Source organism: Camellia sinensis, chromosome 12, assembly GCF_055761805.1.
Source record: "Camellia sinensis isolate YWXY chromosome 12, ASM5576180v1, whole genome shotgun sequence".
In the NCBI taxonomy this organism is placed as follows: Eukaryota; Viridiplantae; Streptophyta; class Magnoliopsida; order Ericales; family Theaceae; genus Camellia; species Camellia sinensis.
Genome location: NC_138972.1, coordinates 131,047,408 through 131,074,397, shown reverse-complemented (window position 1 = coordinate 131,074,397; position 26,990 = coordinate 131,047,408). Strand labels below are relative to the sequence as shown.

General features: G+C 31.1%; 1 protein-coding gene across 2 annotated transcripts; it reads left to right on the top strand.

Annotated features, from left to right (window-relative positions):
- The first annotated feature begins 10,524 nt into the window (after nucleotides 1-10,524).
- Nucleotides 10,525-14,104, top strand: LOC114306678 (putative E3 ubiquitin-protein ligase RHC1A). 2 transcript variants are annotated; one of them, XM_028251963.2, is made up of 2 exons: nucleotides 10,525-10,760; nucleotides 12,920-14,104. In XM_028251963.2, the coding sequence occupies exon 2, from the start codon at nucleotides 12,989-12,991 to the stop codon at nucleotides 13,877-13,879; it is 891 nt and encodes a 296-aa protein (XP_028107764.1). In that variant the 5' UTR covers nucleotides 10,525-10,760; nucleotides 12,920-12,988; the 3' UTR covers nucleotides 13,880-14,104. The 2 variants fall into 2 exon arrangements, with proteins under 2 accessions (XP_028107764.1, XP_028107765.1); XM_028251964.2 differs by having other exon boundaries at nucleotides 10,537-10,760; nucleotides 12,917-14,104.
- Nucleotides 14,105-26,990: the final 12,886 nt, after the last annotated feature.

Genomic DNA, 26,990 nt, shown 5'->3' with positions numbered 1-26,990 from the left:
TTTTGTAACAAAATAAAATATGTTTTTATTTATTTATTTATTATTTCGAGTTTGATTTTTGCAATCAAACAAATTCTCTCATTTTCTTTATTTCTTTAAATTCTAGTTGTTGTTTTTGTACACAATAGAATTAAATCTTATAAATACAGTGAAGATTGTCCAACAATCTTAAGACAGAATAATTTTTGGTATCTTCATTGTATTTAATTTTCTGTGTTTTCAAAGTAATATTTTGGTTGGAAAAACAAATAGTGATTTATGCTATTTGATAGATAGTAGTAATATACTGTCTCTTTTCTTTGACAACTAGTAGTAATATACTGGTGTCATTAACAATTGCAGAATATATTTGGTGTTACAGAAAATTATTTTGGTATTTTATTTTTCTAGTTTTGTAACAAGGAAAATAAAATTATATTATTTTCTAGTTTTAGTAACATAGAAAATAAAATTATTTTGTGTTTTAATTTATTTTCTGGTTTTGGTGACTAGAAAATTATTTTTTGTTTTATCTGATTTTTGTAATCAGATAGTTTTGTGGTATTTTATTTTCTAGTTTCAGTAACAAAGAAAATAAAATTACAGTATTTTTTAGTTTTAGTAACAAGGAAAAATAAAATGATTTTGTGTTATAATTTTTTTTATGGTTTTAGTAACTAGAAAATTAATTTGTGATTTGTTTTTCTGATTTTTTGTAATCAGATATTATTTCGGTATTTTATTTTACTAGTTTAAATAACAAGGAAAATAAAATTATTTTATGTTATAATTTATTTTCTGGTTTTAGTAACTAGAAAATTAATTTTGTTAATTTATCATAGTTCTTTTGACTTTATCGTAGTACATGGGAGAATTTGTTTCTGGAGTAAAATATTAATTTACAAACAAATTTTATTTTTATTACAAGGAAACTTTTGTGGCAAATTTAGTTTCTTTGTTGGTTTTTTGAATCATTTTTAAATTTCTGTGTGTGGATCTGTAGTCGTGAATAGTTTCTGCATATGAGTCGGAATAATATATATATATATATTCACAAGGACTTTTGCATGCATATTTAATTAGTTTATTTATGTATAAATCAAACTTATTAAATGAAGGTATGTTTTGTCATTTTGGAGTTTAAAATTCAAAACACATTGAATTTTATTTATGAGTTGAGAATCTTTTTATTTCATAATGCAAATTTTGGGATCATGCATGATTAATTTATTTTTTTAATTCATTATTTTAGTTGATGCGTTTGATATGCATGTATGATGTCAACTCAAGTTATTTCTTAACAAAAATTTCATGTGATTTGAAATGTTAAATTGATATGTTGATTAATTTGAGTTTTTCCAATCAATTTTGAATGGGTGTTTAAACACCAAAGAAATTTAAACATGAAGATGTATGTAGTTATATCGTTCCATTTAATTGGAAAGTAAATTTAAGAAATCTTTTATGTTGATTTTTAGTTTATTTTGAATTATGTGACATGAGATGTCATTAATAATTATTTTACTTGCGTAGTAGAATTTGTTAAACCATGAACCATTTTATTAATATGGGGGTGTATCTCTTGCATTAGTTGAGATAATTTATTTATTTTTGTCACAAATATTTTTATGACAGTGACATTTGTTTGTTATTGAATTGCAAGAATGTATAAAATCAAATGGGTTTTTGAATTGTTTGATTCTTAGGTAAAATTTTTTATGAGGATGTGATTTTATCAATAACATTAATTCTGACTTGAGTAGTCATAATTATTTTAGTTTTTTCTTGAATTTGTGTTTGAAATTCATTGATTTATTTCAAAAGTAATAGGGGTGGTGAATATGATACACCATTAGATGAATTTTGTGTACAATATGGCATTATTCACCAAACTACAACCCCTTATTCTCCACAGTAAAATGGAATTGCTGAAAGGAAGAATAGAACCCTAAAAGAAATGATGAATGCCATGTTACTAAGTTCAGGCTTACCGCAGAACTTGTGGGGGGAAACAATATTGTCTGTTAATTATGTTCTTAACAAGAATACCCCACAAGAAAACCAATAGCACTCCTTATGAATTGTGGAAAGGTCGACCACCTTTCTACAAATACTTAAAAGTGTGGGGGTGTTTGGCAAAAGTTGAAGTTCCTGTTCCTAAAAAGACTAAAATTAGACCAAAAACAGTAGATTGTATGTTTATTGGTTATGCTCAGAATAGTAGTGCATATCGGTTTCTAACTTATAAATCAAAAATACCTGATATAGATGCGAACACTATTATAGAGTCATGGAATGTTGTGTTTTTTGAACATGTCTTTCCTTACAAGAAAGGACAGGAACTAAGTTCACAGAAAAGAACTTATGATTGTACACAAAGTCAAGAAACTAATGACAATCAAACACAAGAGACTAGAAATGGTCTCGACCAATAGGATTTAACTGATGATGAACCACGACGAAGTAATAGAGCAAGAACATCAAAATCCTTTGGTCCAGATTTTCTGACATACCTGTTAGAAAATGAACCTCAAAGCTTTAAGGTAGCAATGACAGGTCCTGAAGCACCTTTGTGGAAAGAGGCTGTTAATAATGAAATTGAATCCATTATGCAAAATCATACTTGGAAATTGGTGGATCTTCCACCAGGTTTTAAACCTCTTGAATATAAATGGATATTCAAGAGAAAAATGAAAGCAGATGGTTCAATTGACAAGTATAAAGCAAGACTTGTAGTTAAAGGTTACAGACAAAAGGAAGGTCTGGACTATTTTGACACATATTCCCCTGTGACAAGAATAACTTCCATTCGCATGCTTATTTCTATAGCAGCGTTTTTTAATTTAGAAATACATCAAATGGATGTTAAAATAGCTTTCTTAAATGGTGATCTAAATGAAGAGATCTATATGGAGCAACCCGAAGGGTTTGTAGCATCAGGGCAAGAAAAGAAAGTTTGTCGACTTGTAAAATCCCTTTATGAATTAAAACAAGCACCTAAGCAATGGCATGAAAAATTTGATCATGCAATGCTTACTAATGGGTTTAAAATAAACGAATGTGACAAATGCGTCTATATTAAAAACACTGACCAAGGATATGTCATAGTTTGTCTTTATGTGGATGACATGCTTATCATTGGAAGCAGTCAAAACATGATCAAATCAACTAAGCAGATGCTTAACAAAAGATTTGATATGAAAGATATGGGGGTCGCAGATGTAATATTGGGAATGAAAATTACTAAAACATCTGACGGTTATGCATTATCTCAATCTCATTATATTGAGAAAATTCTTGATAAATTTATCAAGGATGATTTGAATTTAGTTAGAACACCTGTAGACATCAGTCTTTATTTATCGAAAAATAAAGGTGATGCAGTGTCTCAGTTAAAATACTCCCAAATCATTGGAAGCCTAATGTACCTAATGAATTGTACTCGTCCTGATATAGCTTATGCTATCAGTAAATTGAGTAAGTGCACTAGTAACCCCGGAGAAGACCATTGGAAAAGCGATCATTCGGGTTCTTAGATATCTAAGATTCACCCGTGATCATGGTTTGAACTTTACTCGATATCCAGCAGTACTTGAAGGTTATTGTGATGCAAATTGGATATCGGATACTAAAGATTCAAAATCCACAAGTGGATATGTCTTTACTCTAGGAGGCGCTGCTGTTTCTTGGAAATCCACGAAACAAACATGCATCGCACGATCCACAATGGAATCCGAGTTCATTGCTTTAGACAAAATAGGGGAAGAAGCCGAATGGCTTCGTCACTTCTTAGAAGACATTCCAATGTGGTCAAAACCTATGCCAACTATTTGCATTCATTGTGATAGTCAATCTGTAATAGGCAGGGCACAGAATCACATGTATAACGGTAAGTCACGACATATTCGTCGTCGACATAATACCGTAAGGCAATTGTTGTCAAACGGAATAATCTCTATAGATTATATAAAATCTAAAGAGAATATTGCGGATCCGTTAACAAAAGATTTGACAAAAGAGCTAGTGTATAGTTCATTGAAGGGGATGGGATTAAAGCCTATTACATAAGAGTCGTCATAACGGTAACCCTACTTATATGACTGGAGATCCCAAGAACTAAGTTCAAAGGGACAACTAAGTTATGTATGGCTCGCCAGAAATCACCAAGGGATTAAAATTCCCTACCCATTCCTATGGTGAGAGTTATATCTACAACATATGTTGTATGCAGGGGTGTAAGGATAAGCTTTGTTTTTAATGATTACTTATATCTTGATTGAGGCATAAAATCAAGACGTGTATAAGGAGATACTCACAATAAGAATCACCTATATGAGTGTCGAACTGTGGCTGGTTCTATGAGAATGAAAATGCTAAATTCTCTAGAAACATTCACGAAAACCAGGAGCGTTCAAGGCCAAAATGAACACAACAATGAGAACCACGATGTGTTAGAAGATATTTTGTGTGAAATCTATTGTCTTGGCTTACACAAACGGCTGAACAATTCAAGGCATCGCGTCCATTGGTTAGCCAGTAAGTCCGATAGGTTATCACTAGGGAAGGTTCAAGGCCGAAAGCTACCTATCCTGATGCAAGATATTTTCGACTTATACTCTTTCGATAAAGTCTGCATATTGTTGCATTTCCGTTGTCATCAAATTCCATTCATGTGGGGGATTGTTGGAAATGGTTATAAAAATCTGGGTAAAACCGGAATTTTTTCCTAAGTTTGGTCTATTTTTTAGGTGGGTCTCGTGCGTCGATTTTCACGGGTCAAAGTGGTAACGCGTTCTATGCCGCGTTGTGATTCACGTGGTATATTTGGTTGCTCAAAACCATTACCGAGTGAATGAGAAATTGAAGTCAAAGTGTGCTCCATGAAAATGGAGTTTTGGTGGAAATTTCTTAAGGTTGTAAAATGGCTTGTCCCACATTGATTTGGTGGGAAGTTTTGAATGGGTTTATAAGACATGTGTTTGGTACTTGAGGTGTGCCCCAAGGGGTACCCAAGTGTTTTAAAGAGAGAGGTTATGGGCAAAATGGGCTAGACCCATTGGACCCAAAAATCACCACACACGCGCGCGCGGGCGGGGCTTGGGCTTGGGCTTGGGCGCGGGTGCGTGGTGTGAGGTTGGGTTGGGCTTGTTCGACCCAATATTAATCTTTTTGGGCAAAAAACATTTGAATTTAATTTTATTTTTTGGTAAAATAAAATCCAGAATTCAAATTAAACCGGAAATAAACTGGTTTGGTTTTACTGTACATCCAAACAGGGCCCTTCCCGAAATAAACTAGTTTGGTTTTTAACGTACATCCAAACAAGGCCCTTCTCGATTTTGTATCTGTTTAAATTTGAACCCAACAGATTCAAATCTGTTTGAATTCAAAACCAACAGGTTTCATACCTGTTCAATTCAAAACCAGCAGCCACCTTTACATCTATAAATAGACTAGCCTTCCATTTGGATTTTAACTTTAATTTTCGTACTCCATCCTCTGCTATAAATCTCTGCATTTTGCTGCATTTATTTTATGAAGGAAAGAGTATAAACACTTAGTGTGTTCGTAAGGCAAACAATTTGTAGTGCTGCTATTGTTTGTAGTAGATCATTTCATCCTGGGAGATAGACGTCCAAATTCTGAAAGTACCGTGGAGAGGACGAATCTGTCTTAAGGACACAGTGTCAAACACTGGACTTGATCAGATTATAATTCGAAAAAATTAAATCAAGTAAGTTATTTAATTAATTTTTGTGTTATTGTTATGTATTTAAATCAGATTTTAATTTTGTTTTTGTAACAAAATAAAATATGTTTTTATTTATTTATTTATTATTTCGAGTTTGATTTTTGTAATCAAACAAATTCTCTCATTTTCTTTATTTCTTTAAATTCTAGTTGTTGTTTTTGTACACAATAAAATTAAATCTTATAAATACAGTGAAAATTGTCCAACAAAATTTCTTCTAAAAAAAACAAAAAAAAAATTGTTGATTTTTTTTTCAATTGATTTGTTTCAGTTTTAAAAAAATTATGCTCCAAATTTATTATTATTTTTTTCAATTGATCTGTTTCAGATTTAAAAACATTATGCCTTAGATTTATTGATTTTTTTTCAATTAATCCGTTTCATAATTTTTTTCAATTGATTTGTTTCAAATTTAAAAAAAAATTACTTCAGATTTATTGAATTTTTTTCCAATTGATCTGTTTTTGTTTGAGCTTTTCTAGAAAATGACGAGAAAAAAAAGAAGGAAATGAAGAAAATCAGTTGGTGTTGGGTGAGCTGGCAGATTTGCCATTTGCCAAAGTTGTTGTCAAATTTGGCAACAGCTTTCGCATTTGCCATTTTTAACAGCTGCTATATCTCACCACTAGATAACCCTACTTTCCTCAAAGCTGCTATATTATAGCTTTGATGCTCTAGTCCTCGTTTAGGAATATATTTTTTTAATAATTTTTTGACTATTTAGCTAAGATATGATTTTAAAAAACTAGTTTGTTTGTGATAAATTTTTGATTTTTTAAGAAAAGATGTGGAAAAAGTAGAGGAAAAATGAATTTTTTGACTTTTTGGTATAGATTATTGGTTTTTTGATTTTTTATTTGGGAACAGGATTTTTAATATTTTTTTAGTTTTTTTTGCTAAAATATGATGTAAAAAAATTAGCATGTTTAGGATATTTTTTGATTTTTAACGAAAAGATGTGTAAAAAGTAGAGAGAAAATGATAATCTTTGACTTTTTTGTATAAGATGTTGGTTTTTTTGATTTTTTTAGAAACTTTTTTGCTCTTAAGCTAAAAAGTAATGTTGCCAAACGAGGTCTAACTTTTTGACTTTTAGGTTAAAAAGTGATATTGCAAAATGAGACCTAATAAATGAAAATATGTAATCGAGACATTTAAAAAGTAATGGAACTAAATTGAGAAAAATTAATTTTTAGATCATTTTTAAAAAGGGATATATATTTTAGGGGCCATATGGGTCGTTTAACTATAAATTCTATTAAGATCTCGTTTGGTAATTCAATATTTTAGTTTAAAAGTTAAAAAATTGTTAAAAAAAAAAAATCAACAATTTATATCAAAAAATCAAAAATTCATTTTTCTTTTAATTTTTTACACATTATTTTGTAAAAAGTTAAAAAGTCATAACAAACATATTAATTTTTTTTATCTCATATTTTAATAAAAAAATTTAAAAATTACTAAAATAACATATTTTCAACATGTCAGTCCATATTCTTAGATAATAAAAGTTTGATAAGTCATCATTATTGGATTTAAATGGTTACTATTGTCAAACATTATTTTAGAGGAATTATTAATAAATTTTATTTTGCTATTAATATTACCTTTTTTGTTTTATTTTTTAATTTTTAAAAGAGTAGGAAACTATCAAATTAGCGTTCGTTTTAAAAAAATATTATAAATTAACAATAAATTTTATAAATATTAATAATTAATATGTTATTTCTTTTAGGAATCTATAATTATATTTTCAAACTACCACAGATCTATATAATTTTGTTTTTAATTAATTTATTTTTTTAATGTACTCGGGTCATGGAAGAATCAACACTAACCTCGGGGGGGGGGGGGGGGGGGGGGGGGGAGGGGAAATGGGGGTCAAATTCATCAAAGATTTTTGAAACAATATGTCTTTCAATTTCCAAGAAAGTTGGACCAAATGACTTATTTTTTAAAAGAGTAATACTTAACATGATTATTATTCAGTTTTGTTCTTTCTTAGACATGACCTATTTGGCAATAGCAATAAGGTTAATATTTTCTTGTTAAAAATATATGAATAATCCTTTGGAGCATGAATCTTTCTTTCCCAAATCTCTGGACTGCCCACAGGGCTGGCCCTGAAAATTTAGGACCCTAGGCGAGTTTATAAATTTGGGCCCCTTGTATATACGCCCAAAAAAAAAAAAAATTGCTAGTGGCAACTCAAGTTTACTTGAGTAAATTTGGGCCCTTTGTTTTCAATTGGACTAATTTATTTATTTATTTATTTTTAATATAGGCCTGCAACATGTTTTTATTTGAGCCTTTTATAGTGGGCTGTTTTATTTTAGAGGGCTTCTATTTTAGTGAGTTGTTTTGTTTTTGAGAGCTTCTAACAATAATCGGACTTTATTTAAAACTTGATAGTATAATGGATCTTCAAAATTTGGGGCCCTATTTTGGGCCAAATTTTGGGGGCCTTAGGCACAGGCCTTACTCGTTTTAGCCCAGGGCCGGCCCTGACTGCCCAAAACGATGTCGTTTTGGGCAATTTCTTCTTCTTTTTTTTTTCCCCCTTTTTCTCCTTATGTCTGAAAACAGAGAGAAAGCAGATAGAAGAGATAAGAAGAGGAAGAGGAAGAGGAAGAGGAAGAGAAAGAGAAAGAGAGAAAGAGAAGAGAGGGGATGAGAGAGAGAGAGGGGAGATCGCCTGGCGGAGAAGAAGACGGTGATGGAGAAGGAGGAACACACACAGCAGACAGTGATGGCGCCGGTGGGTCTCTCGCTTCTATTCTCTCTACTTTTTTTTTTTTTTTTTAGTGGATCTGGATATGGATCTGAAGATGAAGATGTTGATGATTGTTGTTGTTGATGATGATGTTGTGTTGTTGGATTTATTTTATTTTTCAAATTCGACAATGTTGTTGTTGATGAATGTATGATTGATTTTTTTTTTTTTTTTCTAGATTCAACAAAAATTATGATGTGTTGTTGAATGCATGATGTTGTGTTGTTGAGGAATGTGTTGTTGTTGTTGTGTTGATGAATGTGTTGATGAATGTATGATGTTGTTTTTTTTAGATTTGACAATCTGTTTCTCCTCTCTTTTGCTGTTGATAAAGATGATGTTGTTGTTGTCAATTTCCTCTCTCTCTCTCTCCTCTCCTCTCTTTTCTTCTAATGATGTTGTTGCTGTTGATTATTTCAATTTCGGGCGATTCGGGGGCTCGTTTTCGAGCTACGCAGCATTTTCGAAAATATATATACTATTTTTTACTACAAAATCAAAAGTAGAAAGGCTGATTTTTATTTATTTTTTGTTGCTAAAAACAACAATAATATGGTTATTTATAAGAAAAGAACAACAAATTAAAAACACACAAAAGTCTATCAATAATAATAAATAAATATTTTTAATAATTACCAATTACATAAATTTTTTATTATAAAAAGATGAAATAGCAACATGCTATTAAAAATTAAACTATCAAGCCCTACCATAATGTAATAGGACTTGCATCAATAACTATATACAAAATTCACTATCATCTTCAATCCTTAATATAAAAAAAAAATCCATATAATTTGAGTAAAATGTTTGATTTGTTATGAATCACACCAATATTTTCATTAATTTCTCATCAAACTCTTTTAAAAATTTAACTTATTATCTCAAATTTATATTTTCAATAATTTTGATTTTAAAAAACCATGTTCAAAGCTTGATTTTTTAAAAATAATTTGATGAATTATCAAATTGATGGAAAACAAAATGTCTATTCCTTTATTTGATTAATGGATTGAAGATAGTTTTTTAGCATATTTTTTTATAAAAAATAATTTTGATAAAAAAAATAAAGAAGTTAAAGATTAGAACTGCTCTTATCTATGCATAAATGTGAAAAAATTTCAGAATAATTGCTTTGATCAACAAAAGTTAATAGTTAATTATTAAATTAGTATTTAAAAGGAGTTGAATTCACACGAACTCATCTAATACCTCTTATCAATAGAGTCTTGGTGGCCAAAGAGCTAGCCATATAGGCTACAATCTCTTGGTTGATAGACATTATAACATGAGTAATGCTAGAGATTTTAAAAGATTTATCAAAATTTTTATCAAATATTTTACATGGGTGTGGGACTCGCATGAGACCCACATAGTGTGGGTCCCACACCCATGTGAGACATTTGATAAAAATTTTGATAATTTTTTTTGGATCTCTAACATTTTTCTTATAACATATGTTCATGAGTTTGATTAATTTTTAATTTATTGTCGTTAGTTATATTGAAATATGATACAGAAAGTGTAAATAGTATAATTTTATTTTAATTTACCCCCTAAAAATATGAATTAATCATTAAAACGTAAAGCAGGACTTATTAATAAATAAATTTAGGACTTACTTGTAATTGTCCCTAAAATAAAGGGTAAATTACAAATACACCTCTTGAGGTTTGTTTAAAGTACAGATTATTCTCTGTGATTTGAAAAATTACAAATACCTCATTGTTAGTACTTTTTATTTAACAGAATTAACTAAAAAAATAAATTCATAATTGCTCTCCTATATAATAATAAAATTACATAATTTATTAATTCAAACTTATTTCTAACTGTTAATTGATTTGATGATTTGTTAATAAAATGAGAGATTTGTTATGAAATTAAAAATGTCAAGGGATAGAATGTAATTTTAAAAATCACAAAAAATAATTTATATTTTAATCAAACTTTAGTGAGTAGTGAGTGTATTTTGTAATTTACCCTAAAATAAAATATCCATCCATATTCTTTGTTTCGTGTTGTATTATTCATTTATTTATTTATTTTGGTTTTAATTTTAAATTTTTTCTTATCGTACGCAGGAGGAGGAGGAGCCCCCGTGCGCAGTACGCACCTCGAGAATTCTGAGAACGCCAATCCCCGTAATTTCCACGCCCCGCATTACACGACTACTACGCATTCTCTCTCTCTCTCTCTCTCTAGACAGAGACACCTTCCCAAGTCCACCACACCACACCCGCCATGAACTCTCTGGTACGTCTCATTCAAGTTCTGTGTTCAATCTCTTGCTTTCGCATCTAGGGTTTTTGATCTACATCCACATCTCTGTATCTCATCTGAATTATTGTTAAATCCTATTATCATATATCCGTATGTATTTGTTATTGCCCCTTTGTTTCTATTCTCGATTTAGTTTTTTCTAATAATTCTAATAAATTCTTGAAATTTTTATTCCGTTTGTATTGTCAATTACTACAAAGTATGCTCACTTCGACAGATGTGGTATGAAAATCAATCGCTCGATCTTTTACTGATTGACACAAAAAAAAAAAAAAAAAAAATGTAGATGAAGGGAAAAAGAAAAACTGAAAAAAGTAATGAAGTTTGAATTTTGATATTTAAATTAAAAAAAAAAAAAATTTTAAGGCAGTTGCTGGATAACTTGGGAATGAAAAAATATTTAATAGATTATATGCAATTCTGGGAGATGTTAATTTGTTTGGGTTTACTTGGCACATGACTTAGATTTGGTCTTATATCTTTGTATTTGAGGGGGTAATGTGTATGTAGTGTTTTCTTTATCAGTATTCATTAGCTTATGTATAGATTGCTCATGAATATGTGGGTACAATTGAACTAATAGTTTCGAATTAGGTTGATTTTTGGTTGTTCAAGTTATGCATTTGAATTGCAATAGTGTTTAGATGATAAGATGAGAAGAGAAAAGCTATTAGAGAAATTGGTTTTGGAATTTAATCAGTATCTCCATCTCATAAGTACTTATATTAAATCCAAAACAATATTATAAGAATACCCTTCTTGTCATAACCTGAAATGAGCAATAACGTTAGGATGACCGTATCTTTTTACCACACTTTGTTTACCACCTTATATGGTCATCCTAGTATTATTGTAAAATGAGATGTAAAAAACAACCCACTAAACATTTTCCATTTTGGTAGTTTTTTTTTTTATTATTTGTCTTCGATCCCCATTGCACTTTTAGTTTCCATTTTTGTTATCTTTTTTTTATTTGTATGCTGCAGCAACTTATTTGAAGCTGAACAATGATAATAATATGTGACCAAAATCTAAAAACACCCTTCATTCAGCTTCAACATAATCAACCCCCCCCCCCCCCCCAAAAAAAAAAATGCTAATTTTTATCAAATAAGCTATATAAATAGAAGTTACAAGAAACAACCTCTCACAGAATCCGAAAAAGAAAAAGAAAAAGAATCCATAAATTAAAGTTGCAACAAACACCCCCCCCTCCCCTCCCCCCCCCCCCCCCCCACCAAAAAAAAAAAAAATATTTAAGCTAATTTTTATCGAATAAGCTATATAAATAGAAGTTACAAGAAACAACCTCTCACAGAATCTGAAAAAGAAAAAGAAAAAGAATCCATAAATTAAAGTTGCAACAAACCCCCCCCCAACCCCCCCCCCCCCAAAAAAAAAAAAAAAAAAAAAAAAAAAAATCTAAGCTAATTTTTATCAAATAAGCTATATAAATAGAAGTTACAAGAAACAACCTCTCACAGAATCTGAAAAAGAAAAAGAAAAAAAAAATCCATAAATTAAAGTTGCAACAAACACTTAATAAATCCGGGCAAGCATTGTGTTTGTGCTTTTGAAGATTCGCAAGCTGGCACTTGAGTGCTTTGTTGTTGTTTTAAGTCCGAGAACATTATGTGAATTGATGTTTTTGGAAAAATGAGTCTGGTGTTATTCACTTGTGTTGTTCAGTTAAGGTACTTATTTATTTATTTATTTATTGGCAATTAAGCATCTATGTTTCATTATATTAAAAGGTTGTCGATCAGCAGCACAATACAGAGGTAACAATATGTTTCGATTAAGGTGAATATTTTGGAATCACAGTTGATACTATTAGGTATATGTGGATAAGATATTCTGTTTTTCAGATTGGTTTATCTTCATATTATCTTCATTTGTTGAAAAGTTTGTCTCTAGTCGCCGATATGTTTTTAATTTCTTGATTTCCCTGTTTAAACTGCAATTTCTCTAATTATTATGTATCATGACTGTTTGGTGCGGGGAATTTTGGTGATGTAAAATTGAGCATCAACTTACGCTTTAATTGGGGATTCCAATCCTTAAATAGCTTTAAAACCTGAATTTTTTTGTCAATTGGTGGTTGTTGAACTCTGAGCCTTTGGATGCAGCAGAATCAATCAGGTGTCTGGGCTTGAGGTTTAAGGTTTGGCTGGACTATTAAGAGATCTGATTGATAGAAAATGTCAAGTGTCGGAAACACACATTGGTGTCATCAATGCAGGCAGCCAGTTCGGCTTCAAGGTCGTAACTTGGTTTGCCCATATTGCAGTGGGGGCTTTGTTCAGGAACTCAATGAGATGGTGGGCACCAGACAACAACATGATTTCTTTGGATTTCATTCAGAAGATGGTTCCAACTTTGGATTTAATGAACCGTTCCCTGACCCAAGATTTGGAATTATGGATGCCTTTGCGTCTATCATGAGGCAGAGAATGGCCGGAAGAAACCCTAACTTCGACATTAGAGCGAGATCTGGTCTTGTCCCTGAACAAAACATGGCACCTTCTCGGCCATGGTTGATGTTGTATGGCCAAGTCCCCGTTAGGATGTCTGATAATGACGGGTTCGACTTCTTTTTTGGTGGCAGTCCAAGAACCGGGCAAGGGAGAGAGAATTTTGGTGATTTTTTCATGGGTCCGGGGTTTGAACAATTGATTGAACATCTTACTATGAATGATAGGCAGGGTCCACCTCCAGCACCTCGTTCATCAATTGAGGCTATGCCCACGATTAAGATCAACCAGACACATCTCACCACTGATTCCCACTGCCCCGTTTGTAAAGATAAGTTTGAGTTGGGGAGTGAAGCGAGGATGATGCCGTGTAACCATATCTATCATTCTGATTGTATTACTCCTTGGTTGGTTCAGCACAACTCATGCCCTGTTTGCCGTCTTGAGCTGCCTCCGCTCGGTTCTACCAGCGTTCGTGGTGTTGATCGAAGATCATCGAGTGGTGGGAATGGAAGCACTGGCAGTGGCAGCAGTAACAGTAATGGCAGTAGTAGGAGGGAGAGTGGCAGATCGAATCAGGGGAGGAGGAATCGGTGGTCATATTTGTGGCCTTTTTGATCATCCAAAACAAAACTCTTCTTATGAAGTTGACAATGGGGTGAATGACTTTTGAATGGCCTTTCAATTACCAATAAGTTTGTCTCTATTGCTGTTTTTGCTTTGCTTTAATTGTTGTGTGCTTAGTAAATATGTTACTGTTGGATTGTAAGTGGAATTAAAAAGTTGCCTTGCAGTGAACTCTTCAATATGCTGTTAAGAGGTATACAAAGTTTGTTATCATCATTTTGTGTAATGTTTTAACCTAAGTCTGCTTTGATCCTTTTATATATGTATATATATATATATATATATTATGCTGTTATCATTATTATTATAGTTTTTCTTTTTTTGTTTGGTACTCGTGACTTGGAAAATATTTCATATTTGTCATTGACATTTGTACTATGTTCAGGGTTTGCATTTCTTACCAAGGGCAGCTCCACGCTTATGTCAAAATTTGTACTATCTTCAGGGACGCTTATCAATTTTTTTTATGACATTTAAGTAAAAACTCTCTTTAATATTAAGGTCTCGTTTGAGAACATGTGTTTTTAGTAATTTTTTAGTTTTTTAGACTAAAATATGATGTAAAAAAAAAATAGTATTTTGAGATGATTTTTTAGTTATTTTATTAAAAAAATGTGCAAAAAGTAGAGAAAAAATATTTTTTTTGACTTTTTGGTATAAGTTGTTGGTTTTTTGATTTTTTCGATGACTTTTTGACTTTTAGGTTAAAAAGTGATGTTGTCAAACAAGGCCTAAGTGCTCCAATGGAAGGTTATGTGGCTTCATCAAACCATTGGTCGACCGGGCGGACGACCAAGCGGTCGATCGACCAGTGTAATTTTTTCAGAAATTTTTGCCTTGAGGTGGCCATTCGGGAGGACATCCGATGGTGAAAATCTAATGGCAATGAACAGTGATTTGATAAAAGGCATAATGGTTTTCAGTTTGATAAAAGAAAAGTGAAATTTTGGATTTGATGAACTGTTGGAGGAGCAAAAATCAACTTTTTTTTTAATCAAATTTAAATTTGATGATGGATTTAATGAACCAATGGAGATGGTCTTAGCAATGTAAAATTGAGTCAATTACATTGACCATAGTAAATTCTATAGTTTTGATATAATTTTATTGAATTCTCTTTTAATAAGTTTAAATAGACCAAAATTAATGAAGATAGAGCAAAAACACAAAAATAAATAATGGAAATTATATATATTTTCATGTAAAATAGATGAAACATAATTTTTTCATTTATATAATTAACAAATTATTGATACAAAAAATTGGTCAAAGTGTTATATGAATTAAAGTATCAAGAGAATTCAATGTAATTATATCAAAATAGCATGACTTGCTACATTTTTTTTCTAAACATCAAGTGAGACAATTGTAATTTACCCTATAAAATTTGACCTAAGTTTTAACAAAATGTCAAGATTTTATGAGAGTACTTGGTTTCATTTGGGAAATTGGTTGGCTATTTAGATTTTTTAGTTTTTTTAGTGTAGGGTTAAAAAGTCTCGTTTGGATTGGATTTTTTGACTTTTGTAAGAGAAAAAATAAAATGATTATAGTTCAGATGTGACATTTTGTTTTATTGATTTTTTAATTTATTTTATCTTTTTATAACTATTTTAGCTTGGTAACCCCATGCCAAACGAGAGCCCTATCTCTATTTGTCATGAGTTTTTTTTTTTTTTTTTTTTGTTACAGGAAAATCTTCTTTACTCTCCCGCAGGTCCAAGACAGCGCCCCTTGGAGAGATCACCAGGGTCCGATCTCCCAAGACAAGCTCCGCTTAGGTTAAGACTCGCATAACGGGGGATCCGATTTCCCAGGACAAGTTTCGCATAAGTCAGGACTCGCACAACGGGAGGTCCGATCTCCCAAAACAAGCTCCGCTTAAATCAAGATTTGCACAGTGGGGAGCATTGAACCCACATCAAGTGCTAATTAAACAACTTGAGGTCTAACCTCCTAACCAACTATGCTTCGCCCAGGAAAAAATTGAACCTGTGACTTGGGGGCTTAATCCCAAGCCTTAACCATAATGCCACCCACCCCTGGGTTATTTGTCATGAGTTTAAAAACAACATTTAAATTTTGTTTTTGTGAACAAAATATATATGTATATTGAAATTTTGTATGGGTTGAACAATATTGTCAAATTATGACGCTTTAACATTGTAGCATTTTAAGATTTAGCTTTAATATTAACATTTTGACACTAATTTTGGCAACATAGTTAAAAGTTAGTTTTCTGATTTCTTAATTTTTTTAAGTCATATCACTTTTATATATATATATATATATATATATTAAAAATCAAAAAATTAACTTTTAACTTACTTCCTAAAGTTTCCCAATTCATCAACTTAAAACTAAGCCCAAGCCAAACTCTTCATTTTTATTTTTTATTTTTGTTTTTTGATAAATAGGCTAAGCCAAACTTAGACAATCCAATTAAGCTTTCGTTTGACATAAAGAATTTTGAGGTTAAAAGATTAAAATAATCACAAAAAAACAAAATAAATTAAAAAATTAATTAGACAAAATGTCACATTCAAATCATAATTATTTTATTTTTTTCTCATAAAAGTAAAAAAAATAAAAAAATCCATTCAAAACAAAACTTGTTAACCCAAATTTAAAATAGTTAAAAAGTCAAAAGTCAATCTACATTTCAAACAAAGCCTAAGCCCATCTATATAATAAAACAAGGGTGTATTTAAATTGGAGATGGGACATTTGTTTGTGTGTCTAAATATGAACCATCAGATTGATTTAATCTAAGGGCTGAAAATATCTTACTCTCATTTGTCCTATTTGGACATTTCAATGGTTTAGATCAATTTTACTAAGTTTAATAAATGGTCCAGATGTAGCTTTGGTTTTCACCCTGAAAAACGTCTTCCTCTTTCTCTCACAAATGTCTTCTTCCTCTTTCTCTTTGATTTTGATTTCAAAATTTGAAACTCCATTCTCTCTCACACCTCTTCCTCTTCCTCTTCCTCTTCCCACCACACATCTTCGTCTCTCCACCAAGCTTTCTCTTTCTAGAAGTTTAAGTAATCTCCGGTGGTGATTTCCTCCGACGGAATACAACCCCGCTAAGAGGGGGTGATTTGTACCATTCGGCTCAATGTTTTTCCCCTCTCTCTACACAGCTCCAAGGCAAAAGGCTAAATCCTCACATTTTTTTTACTCCCCCTTTTGTTATTGTTCTATTGGGTTTGTTATTGTTCAATCTTTGCCTCCTCTCTCTTTAATCTAGACAGCTCTCTGCTATTTTTTTTTTTTTGGTTTTTTGGAAGAGGGTGTGTGAATCTAGCAAAATTCTTGAACAGAATTACCAGCATAGAATTATATCGCCTTTTTAAAAAAATGAGTTGGGCATGAGTGTTTACTATTATGAGTAAGAAATGTGTTTGGCACTTTACATCGCCTTTTTTAACACTTTAGTTCTTTCTATTCAACTTTTTTGTAAGCAGATTAGTTTTGGTTGAAGCTAACTTCTATGGTTGAATAAAAGAAGCATTGAGACTGTTCTAGATGCTTTGAGGACAACAATTGAATTGTGTTGAACTCCAGCAATCTGAACCAGTTGATGATTTATTATTATTATTATTTTATGGTTTGTATAGTTAGTCTTTGGGTTTGGGTTTGAACTTGCAAAATTTCATCAATGTGGTGAATTAATTGTCTATTTATTGTTGAGAAAGTGGTGAAAAAAGTAAAGAAAGTTAAATTTTGGTTACTGTCATTCCTGGGTTTTGCTTAAAGGTCTATTATGATTGTATTTTGTCAAATTAATATTTTTTTATTGGGTTTTGTACTCAATAACAATCAAGCACCATTAATCTATCTCATTATCTTTTTTCTACTCTATCTTTAAGCACCATTATCTTTAATGTATCTCTTTATATTTTTTCTACTCTATCTTCGACGGCGGCAATGGAGCAGACTAAGGTTGTGGGTAATCGTTTTGGCCTTGTTGGCTCTGTTTTAGTGTCTTGGTCTTGCTAGCTCTGTTCAAGGATATCCCAAAGAGTTATTTTAATTAGTTAGTTATGTTGGAGATGTTGAAACCATAGGAAAAGCTACTGGAAACTTTAATTAATTAGTTTCGTTGATTAATTAGTTGATTTCCTCTTGCTGATTTGCATTAATATCTGGTTTGTATTAGATTTGTATTGAATCAATTTCGATTGCTAGATTTGTATTAAATCAGTTTCTAAAGTCACCATTAATCCATCTATTTTTTTTTTTTTGAACAACCCATCAATCTATCTATTTAAGCACCATTATGTTTTCTGCCATACAGTGTAGTGACTTCGACGACGGCAATGGAGCAGACTAAGGTTGTGGGTATTCGGTGTTTGGGTATTCAGTGTTTTGTTCAATGAGATCCTAAAAAGATATTTTAATTAGTTATTTCCGTTGCCAAAATTGTGATAGATTTGAACTATACTTTAGTTTTGTTTGGTTTGATGCTAAACATTAGTTTTGTTTTTTATTTTTTGCAATATTTGTTGGTAACAGGATGTTTGGCTTCCATTGTAGGTTTAATGTTATTGTTTCAACTCCTTCCTCTCATCTTCCTCATTGTTTTCACTTCCCCACCATGGGTTTGAGACCACTTCAACTTTCTCCTTGATATAGCCGTCACAGCCCATTCTAAAGTCTCAACCATCATAGTTTTCACCATGGGTTTGTGGCGATTGTAAAACAACAATTGAGACTTGATATACAAAGTGCTGATGGATGACTGAAGCACTTAAAGCGATTTTGAGGCCACGATTCAATAGGTATCCTCCATCACAATATATGGTCTATTTCTTATTCTATCTCTACATTTGTGTAAACGTTTTTCAATAATTATTTCTAAATTCTAATTTTTATTCCTGTCGTTAATTAGAATAACACCCATCGGCTCCAACATTTGCAAATCGAGAATCAGATTCTTATTGAAGCAGCCACATCCTACAGTGCATTTGGCTGGATTATAGAGAGCTTCTAGCCATTAAGCAGGTTAGTAATTTTGTTTATTATTAGTTTGTTTTACATAGCATTTGTTTAGTAATTTGTTATACATACCATTTGTTTTGTTGTACATTTGTTATACATAGTCATCAAAAAAATTAGTAATTTGTTATACATAGCATTTGTTTTGTTGTCATTGGTATATGTCTGAATGAAGGTTACGATTACAGTCAATAGTGCTTCAAAAAGAGAAAACACAGGTTTAATTGCTTTATTACGTTTATGTTATGGATTCTTACAATTTGTATGTGAAGGTTTGCCTTTGTGGTGTACTATATAACTATGTATATATTTGGATTGGTTGACTGGCAAAACTATTTAATTTGTTTGACTAAATTGCATTTCCATTTTTGTTTTTTGTTTTTAATTTGCTTAATAGGCTCACGTTAGAGAGCACGAGGAAAAAGTAAAACTTCTTCAGAACTTATCACATTCAAACACTGAGGTAAGTATCTGATTTGTATTCTTATTGAAGCAATGGTTGCTCATTCTTATTGTCTAACTTTTTCTTTTGGTTGGTTGTCTTCCTTGACTCTACAAGTCTACGAATTAATCATCAATCATGCTTGCTATTGAGTTGGAAAGTTGAATAAATTTTGAAGCAATGGTTTAATCTTTTCTTAAAATTATCATACTTTGGGTATCAATTAGGCCATTTACAGCTAGGGATTGATTGGGTCTCTGATATATGCAACATGAAGTTTCGATTGGGCCTTTGGTTTTCTGATTGAGTCACGAATTATTGTTTTTTATTAATGATTTCAATTGGATGTCTGATATTGTCTTAAGGGTTCTGAGGATGCTCTATTTCCAAAGAGGTGTAAGGTTTGAGCCCACTTGAAGTTTTATTACTGGTTGGAGCACAACCCACTATTTCACTCTATTTTTCTCTGTGATTTTTTGTTTTTCTTTGTGATTTGTATATAGCAGGAAAACTTTGATCATGTAGATTTTTGTTATTGTTTAGATTCATTCCTAACTTTCTTCCCAAAACAAAGAGAACTTTTGGATATTGCAATAAAACTTTCTAATTACTTTGATCATGTGGATTCTTTCGTTGGGATTAATTTGAATTATGTTAGGAAGGTTTTTGATTGTGAAGAGAAGGAATAGGTTGATACGTTGTATTTACTTTCCTAAGATTTGAATCGGAGAAAGAAAGAGAAACTTTTGTAGTTGGGAATAAAGAGAAACTATTTGTAATGGGTTTCTCTTCAATTGATTGATGTTTGGTCCTCTCACTTTCTTTCTCTCTCTGTATCTCTTTGAGGAACATGTATGTGTGTTTAGCTAATATTTGTTTGGGTTCAAAAATTTGCTTACATTAATTAGTTGGAAATTCTATTGGGTAGTTTCAATTATATTCTTAGTAATAAAATTTGATGTTATCTGCTGCTTTAACATTAACAAAAAGTACATCACTAAATTTGTTTTTCTTGAGTTAATAAAAATTCCGGTGGTATAATTCCAAAGGGAAGCATTATGCATATGATTTTTTGCTTCTTTTTTTTTCTGTAATTTTTTTTTATTTTAAATTTCTATTAGTAGCCATGCCTATGAGCTTTATATCTTAATAAATACTATTCAATAATAATTTTTTGGCACTTCAATTTCCGGTGGAATTGAATTGTGGATGTGCTAATATGCCTTTTTTCTCTCATTTTTCCCCCCTCTCCTGTAGGAACATTGCTTAAGATTGGCATAGTTATGCTTATGTTTTTTTTTAAAAGACATATTTATGAAAATGTCTATATTATGGATGTGTTGTATAATATTCTTAGGTGTGTTTGGATCGTGGATTTTGGTAGGATTATGAAGATAGAGGAAAGTAATTAGTGAAATGTGAATAAAATATAAACTGAATTATTTCTCTATTTTCCTTTCCCTTTCCAAATTCCTATTCAAATTCATGATCCAAATACAACGTTAGCATTAAAAGAAAGTAGGAATGCAATTCCAAGCTTGATAAAATATTCAAATGAATGTTATCTTTCGTTGTCTATTTTGACATATGTAAGTCGTAGGTATTGCACTTTAATTCCATTTGTTGAACATAAATATTTCAAGTAGCTCATAATGCTCTTAGTTTTATAGGTGAGTGAAATTGCTATTCAAGCCTCTTCATCATGGTATGTGCAAGATTTGTGTATGAACATATCACCAACACTATGACACTATCTAACAATTTGACAAATTAAAATGACAAAGTCAAAGTCTAAAAATTTGAAATACCATACAACAATTAAATAGAAAATTACTCATGTCTACGATACTTCTAAATTGAACATTGCTAGCAAAACTAATTAACGGTGCCCACTTAATTAATAATACAGCTAAATACACCATAAATAATTTCTTGCAATACATCCAAGCTCTCTAATAAAACTATGCGAACAAAGTTGAGAACTGCTTGAAACTGCCAAGTGAACCTTGAAAGATAAATAACTCAAGTATTGAAATAGCCTCTTATCTCATACTCGTAGCACTTGTAACACATTCAAGCTCACAATGTCAAAATAGAGATCTCATGTCTCGAGCAATTTGATTACATGCTTGACACTTATTTTCTATATTTAAAAAAAAAAGAAAAAAAAAAGGCAAAATAAAAGTTAAAATTTAAAATTTTGAACTTGATGACAAAATAATGCTGCACTACATAACATTTACCTAACTATTCCTTTTTTTCAAATAAAATGTTAGAGATGAGTCAAAGAAACAATTCCTTTTTTTTCGAATAAAATGTTAGAGCGGAGTCAAACAACTTTGACATGTCACCAAAATATTTTACAAAATTGACTCAACTTGAGAGATTGTAGGTTGCAACACTTGGTTGCTAATTTTATCCTTCTAGCAGATGACTCGTGCCTAAAAATACCACCTAGTGAAATTGTCCATACACAAATAGTGATATAGGGTAAAAAATTCCTTTAGCCTTCTAACAATTTGACCAATTAAAATGACAAAATAGAAAATTACTCATGCCTACGATACTCCTAAATTGAACATTGCTAGTAAAACTATTAACGATGCCTACTTAATTAATAGCACAGCTAAATATGCCATAAGTAACTTCTTGTAATATATCCAAGCTCTCTAATAAAACTATGTGAACAAAGTTGAGAACTGTCTGAAACTGCTAAGTGAACCCTGAAAGATAAATAACTCAAGCACTGAAATAACACATTATCTCATACTCTTAACGCTTGTAGCACATTCAAGCTCACTATGTTAAAAAAAAGACACAAAGTAAAACAAAAAAATAAACCCAACAAAAGTAACATAATAACCAAATTTATTAGATTCATGTAATTGGGAGTTTAATTAACATTGAAAAGAGATAACCAATTCAAAACCATCTTCTATATGTGACCAATAGACATTTTAGCTTAAGTAACATTGTCATATAAAGCTGCCTTGCTTTAGAACTATGTTCACCAACACTCCCTCCATGGACTTGACGCATCCTCCATCTTAGTTATGTCCATTGTCATGTGAGAAAACAAACAATATGCTCCATTACTCTAACTGCAAAAGGGCCAACAAATTATATTAAAATAAATTTTCTAGTAATTAAGAAATCACTAAATAATAAATTACATAATCTAGTATGTTTCTTAACAAAAACAAACCCATAGAATAAACCAATCCAAATAAAACCAAGGATAAAGTAATGCTAAATTTCTTTCATGAATGGTCAAGAACAAATAAATAAAAAATCTATACCTTCCAACTTGCATTATTAGGGGAAAAAACAAAACATCTAATTTAATTTTTGAATAGGAATATTTCCAAGGAAACATCACAACCATAGATAATTAACGAAATTATAATTTTCTAAAAAAAAAAAAATTCTTCGGTGCCTCATCTTTTTATTTAGCTTTGCAAAATGCATGAAAGTCAATAAGTCATTTTGTTGGCGGCAATTCAAAGCTGAAATGAGTTTAAACTCATCTTATATGAAACTCACCTTTTACTCGTCTGATCGCATTACAGTTTCGTTGGCTCTCCTAGCATAATTTTTATTCTATCTGAATAACCTCCCACTCTATTTTCAATCCTGAAATAATTCTCGAACATTATATTTTTTTCAAGAAAATCAAAATAAGGATACATGCTAATCTACGCAGCAAACATTTGTTGAGGTTTAGAAATTCAGATTATACATTTTGCACTACCCTTGAGTTATATCCATTAGAAACATGAAATTCAGATCATGACAGCCAAACTAAATTCAAAGTTACATATAAATAACCCACACAATGTGTAGGAACCATAAGTTTAAACAATGCAAATTTCAAATCAAATTGTATTCTCCTAGAAGATTAATTAATGTTTTTTGACACTGATACACAACAACACAGACAATATAGTGATATCTATCAAAAATAAAAATAAAAATAGACAATATAGTGATAACCTATGCCTACAACTCATAAATCTCAAATATTAAACTTCAAAAATATTCGGTAGTGTATACAACTCAACATTAAATGAGGAAAAAATTGTATAAAACTCGGTAGTGTATATGTAAAAACTTAAAAAATATATTTTCAAAACCTTTAAGAGTAATTTAGCCATAAATATTCTACTAGCATCATTATTTCAACACCAAATTTTTTTAAATCAATCCATTGAAGTTTATTCACCTGGGTTCCTTTACCCTAACTCTCCCACATTCACATTCCACTCTTTCCATGTAGACTAACCAAGAATAACACAATTAGTGAATGAAATATTGAATTGCCTTTTTTTGGCGTTTTAGAAGTTGTTTCTAGTACAAAAGTTGCTTCAATTTTGTTGTCTTAAATGCAAGAGAAGTAACCAAACAGCTAGTTCAGCATTCTTATGGCAGCATTAACAGTAACAATATAATAAATCAATTGCTAATTTAATATTCCTTTTATAATTAATTAAGAAAAGCTCCACAATTTGAATACAAAAGAAATTATGTATAGAATATCAAAAAAATCCTGCATAGAATATCAAATGAATTCCTATATGAAATATCAAGAAAAAAAACAATGAAGACAATTGGTTTAGATATCATAATTTACTGTATTCCATAAAAATATTATTCAAAGGATGTGATCAATTTAAAAGAAGGGGAAAAAAAAAAAACCATAAACTCAAAACCAGTCAACTCATTTGCTTCAAATAAAAAAATAATAAACTTGAAATATGAATCAATTTATGTTGTTCATGTCAAAACATTTAAGTTCTATTGATTTCTAGAGGGCACACATTGCAAAGTCAAAAAATATATAAAACACGATCTTGGGATTCATTTTCATTATGGACAATTCCACTAGGTGGTAATTTTTATGGTTATAAATTTTATATTAAAATATTGAAATATATAGAATTACTAAATAACTGGATTTTTTTATATGGTATTGGAAGGATAGTTGGTTTTGGAAGAAATCAATATGTATGCAAGTACTTTTAGGCACGAGTCATTCGCAAGAAGGGCAAGATTAGAGACCGTGTGTTGCAACCTACAATCTCTCAAGTTGAGTCAATTTTGTAAAACATCTTGGTGACATGTCAGAGTTGTTTGACTCCTTTCTAACATTTTATTTGAAAAAAAAAGAAGGAATTGTTGGGTAAATGTTATCTAATGCGGCACTATTTTGTCATCAAGTTCAAATTTCCATTGTTATTGTGCCACTTTTTTTTTTCATTTATTTTTTGCAATGCTTGCTTAAATATAGAAAATAAGTGTTAGGCATGTAATCAAATTGTTTGGAGACATGAGGTCTCTATTTTTTGTGATTCGGTAGAAATCTTTTTATTATGTGATTTTATTTGACAATGAGTTTAAGAACATATGAGATGTTAATACACTCTATGTGTGTCGTTGGTTGGCTCTCATTCTAAATTGGATGATTAATGTTTTATTTTTGGCTAGGATGATTACTCTTTTATATCAAAATATTCATTCATCCACTCAAAAAAGGTATTGAAATAATATAAGGTGAAATGGTTACCAATTATGATATTAATTTAGTAATATTTTTTTATTGAACGTTTGTTACACATGTGTCATTTTAAAATTTGTTTTTTGGACATAGATTTTAGCAAATATTTGTAGATTAATTGCTTATGCTACACTGAAATGTAAAATTTTATAAACACCATGCAAAACCAAAAAAATTACAATAACATAATAAAATTAGAGTTATAATATTCTCAAAGAAGAATGGTTAAGAAAGTAGCTTCCCTCAAATGTGATAATTGAACCTTATATCACCAGGCTGAAGGTGGCTAAAGGAAGAAAACAAATCCAATGAAGGATCAAATTGTCTAAAGCAACAGTAAAGAATTTCAAAACAAATTGAAGGGCAAGCCACCAACAACAAAGCTATTCTTATATAGATATATATATATATATATATAGAGAGAGAGAGAGAGAGCATCTGTGTGTGAATTCTCATCGTCTTCTCTTCATCTCTTTTCTACCCACGATCTCGAAGAACTGAAGCTTTCGCTTGCAGTGTACGGTCCGCCTTGACTTCTTCGGGGTCGGAGGGCAGCTTACCATCGCCGGAATCAGGTGTTCTGGAGATGTCGAGGTGCGGCATTCGCTGGTGGGAATTTCCTCAGCGGAGGGGACGGGCAAGCTGGTGGACATCTTGTAAATTGAGGTTCTGGAGGGAGAAGAAAAGGTTGAGAAGACGATGAATTATAGAGAAGAAATGAAGAAGAGATGTATATATATAGAATTATAGAGAGAGAAAAGGAGAGAGAGAGAGATACAAGAATTAAATGTAAAGACATAGTTTCGATACGATTATTATAATTTATAAGCAGTTTTGATTCGATAATTACAAGTGAGAAGCCATTTTGATTTAGGGAGAAGATGATGAATTATAGAGATGGGAAGCGAGATATAAGAAATGAAGAAGAGGTATATATAAATAGAATTATAGAGAGACAGAGAGAGAGAAAGGGAGAGAGAGAGAGGGGGGAGAGAGAGAGATACAGGAATTAAATGTAAAGACATAATTTTCATTCGGTAATTATAATTTAGAAAAAGTTTTGATTTGGTAATTATAAGTGAGAAGCCAATTTGATTTGAGGAGAAGATGATGAATTATAGAAAGGGAGAGAGAGATACAAGAAATGAAGAAGAGGTGTATATATATAGAATTATAGAGAGAGAGAGGGGAAGAGAGAGAGAGAGGGAGAGAGAGAGAGAGAGACATACATGAATTAAATGTAAAGACATAGTTTTTATTTGGTAATTATAATTTAGAAGTAGTTTTGATTCGGTAATTACAAGTGAGAAGCTGTTTTGATTTGGGGAGAAAACGATGAATTATAGAGAGAGTGAGAGAGAGGGGGAGAGACAGAAAGATACAAGAAATGAAGAAGAGGTGTATATATATATATATATAGAATTATAGAGAGAGAGATGGGAGAGAGAGATACAGGAATCAAATGTAAAGACATAGTTTTGATTTGGTAATTATAATTTAGAAGCAGTTTTGATTCGATAATTATAAGTGAGAAGCCGTTTTGATTTGGGGAGAAGACAATGAATTATAGAGAGAGAGAGAGATACAAGAAATGAAGAAGAGGTGTACATATATAGAATTATAGAGAGAGAAAGAGAGGAAGAGAGAGAAAGAGAGATATAGGAATTAAATGTAAAGGCATAGTTTTGATTAGGTAATTATAATTTAGAGGCAGTTTTGATTCGGTAATTACAAATGAGAAACCGTTTTGATTTGGGGAGGGGACGATAAATTATAGATAGGGAGAGGACGATAAATTATAGATAGGGAGAGAGAGAGAGAGAGGGAGAGAAAGAGAGATACATGAATTAAATATAAAGGTATAGTTTTGATTCGGTAATTATAATTTAGAAGCAGTTTTGATTCGATAATTACAAGTGAGAAACCGTTTTGATTTGGGGAGAAGACGAGGAATTATAGAGACGGAGAGGGGGGGGGGGGAGAGAGAGAGAGAGAGAGAGAGAGAGAGAGAGAGAGAGATACAAGAATTAAATGTAAAGACATAGTTTTGATTTGGTAATTATAATTTAGAAGCAGTTTTGATTCAGTAATTACAAGTGAGA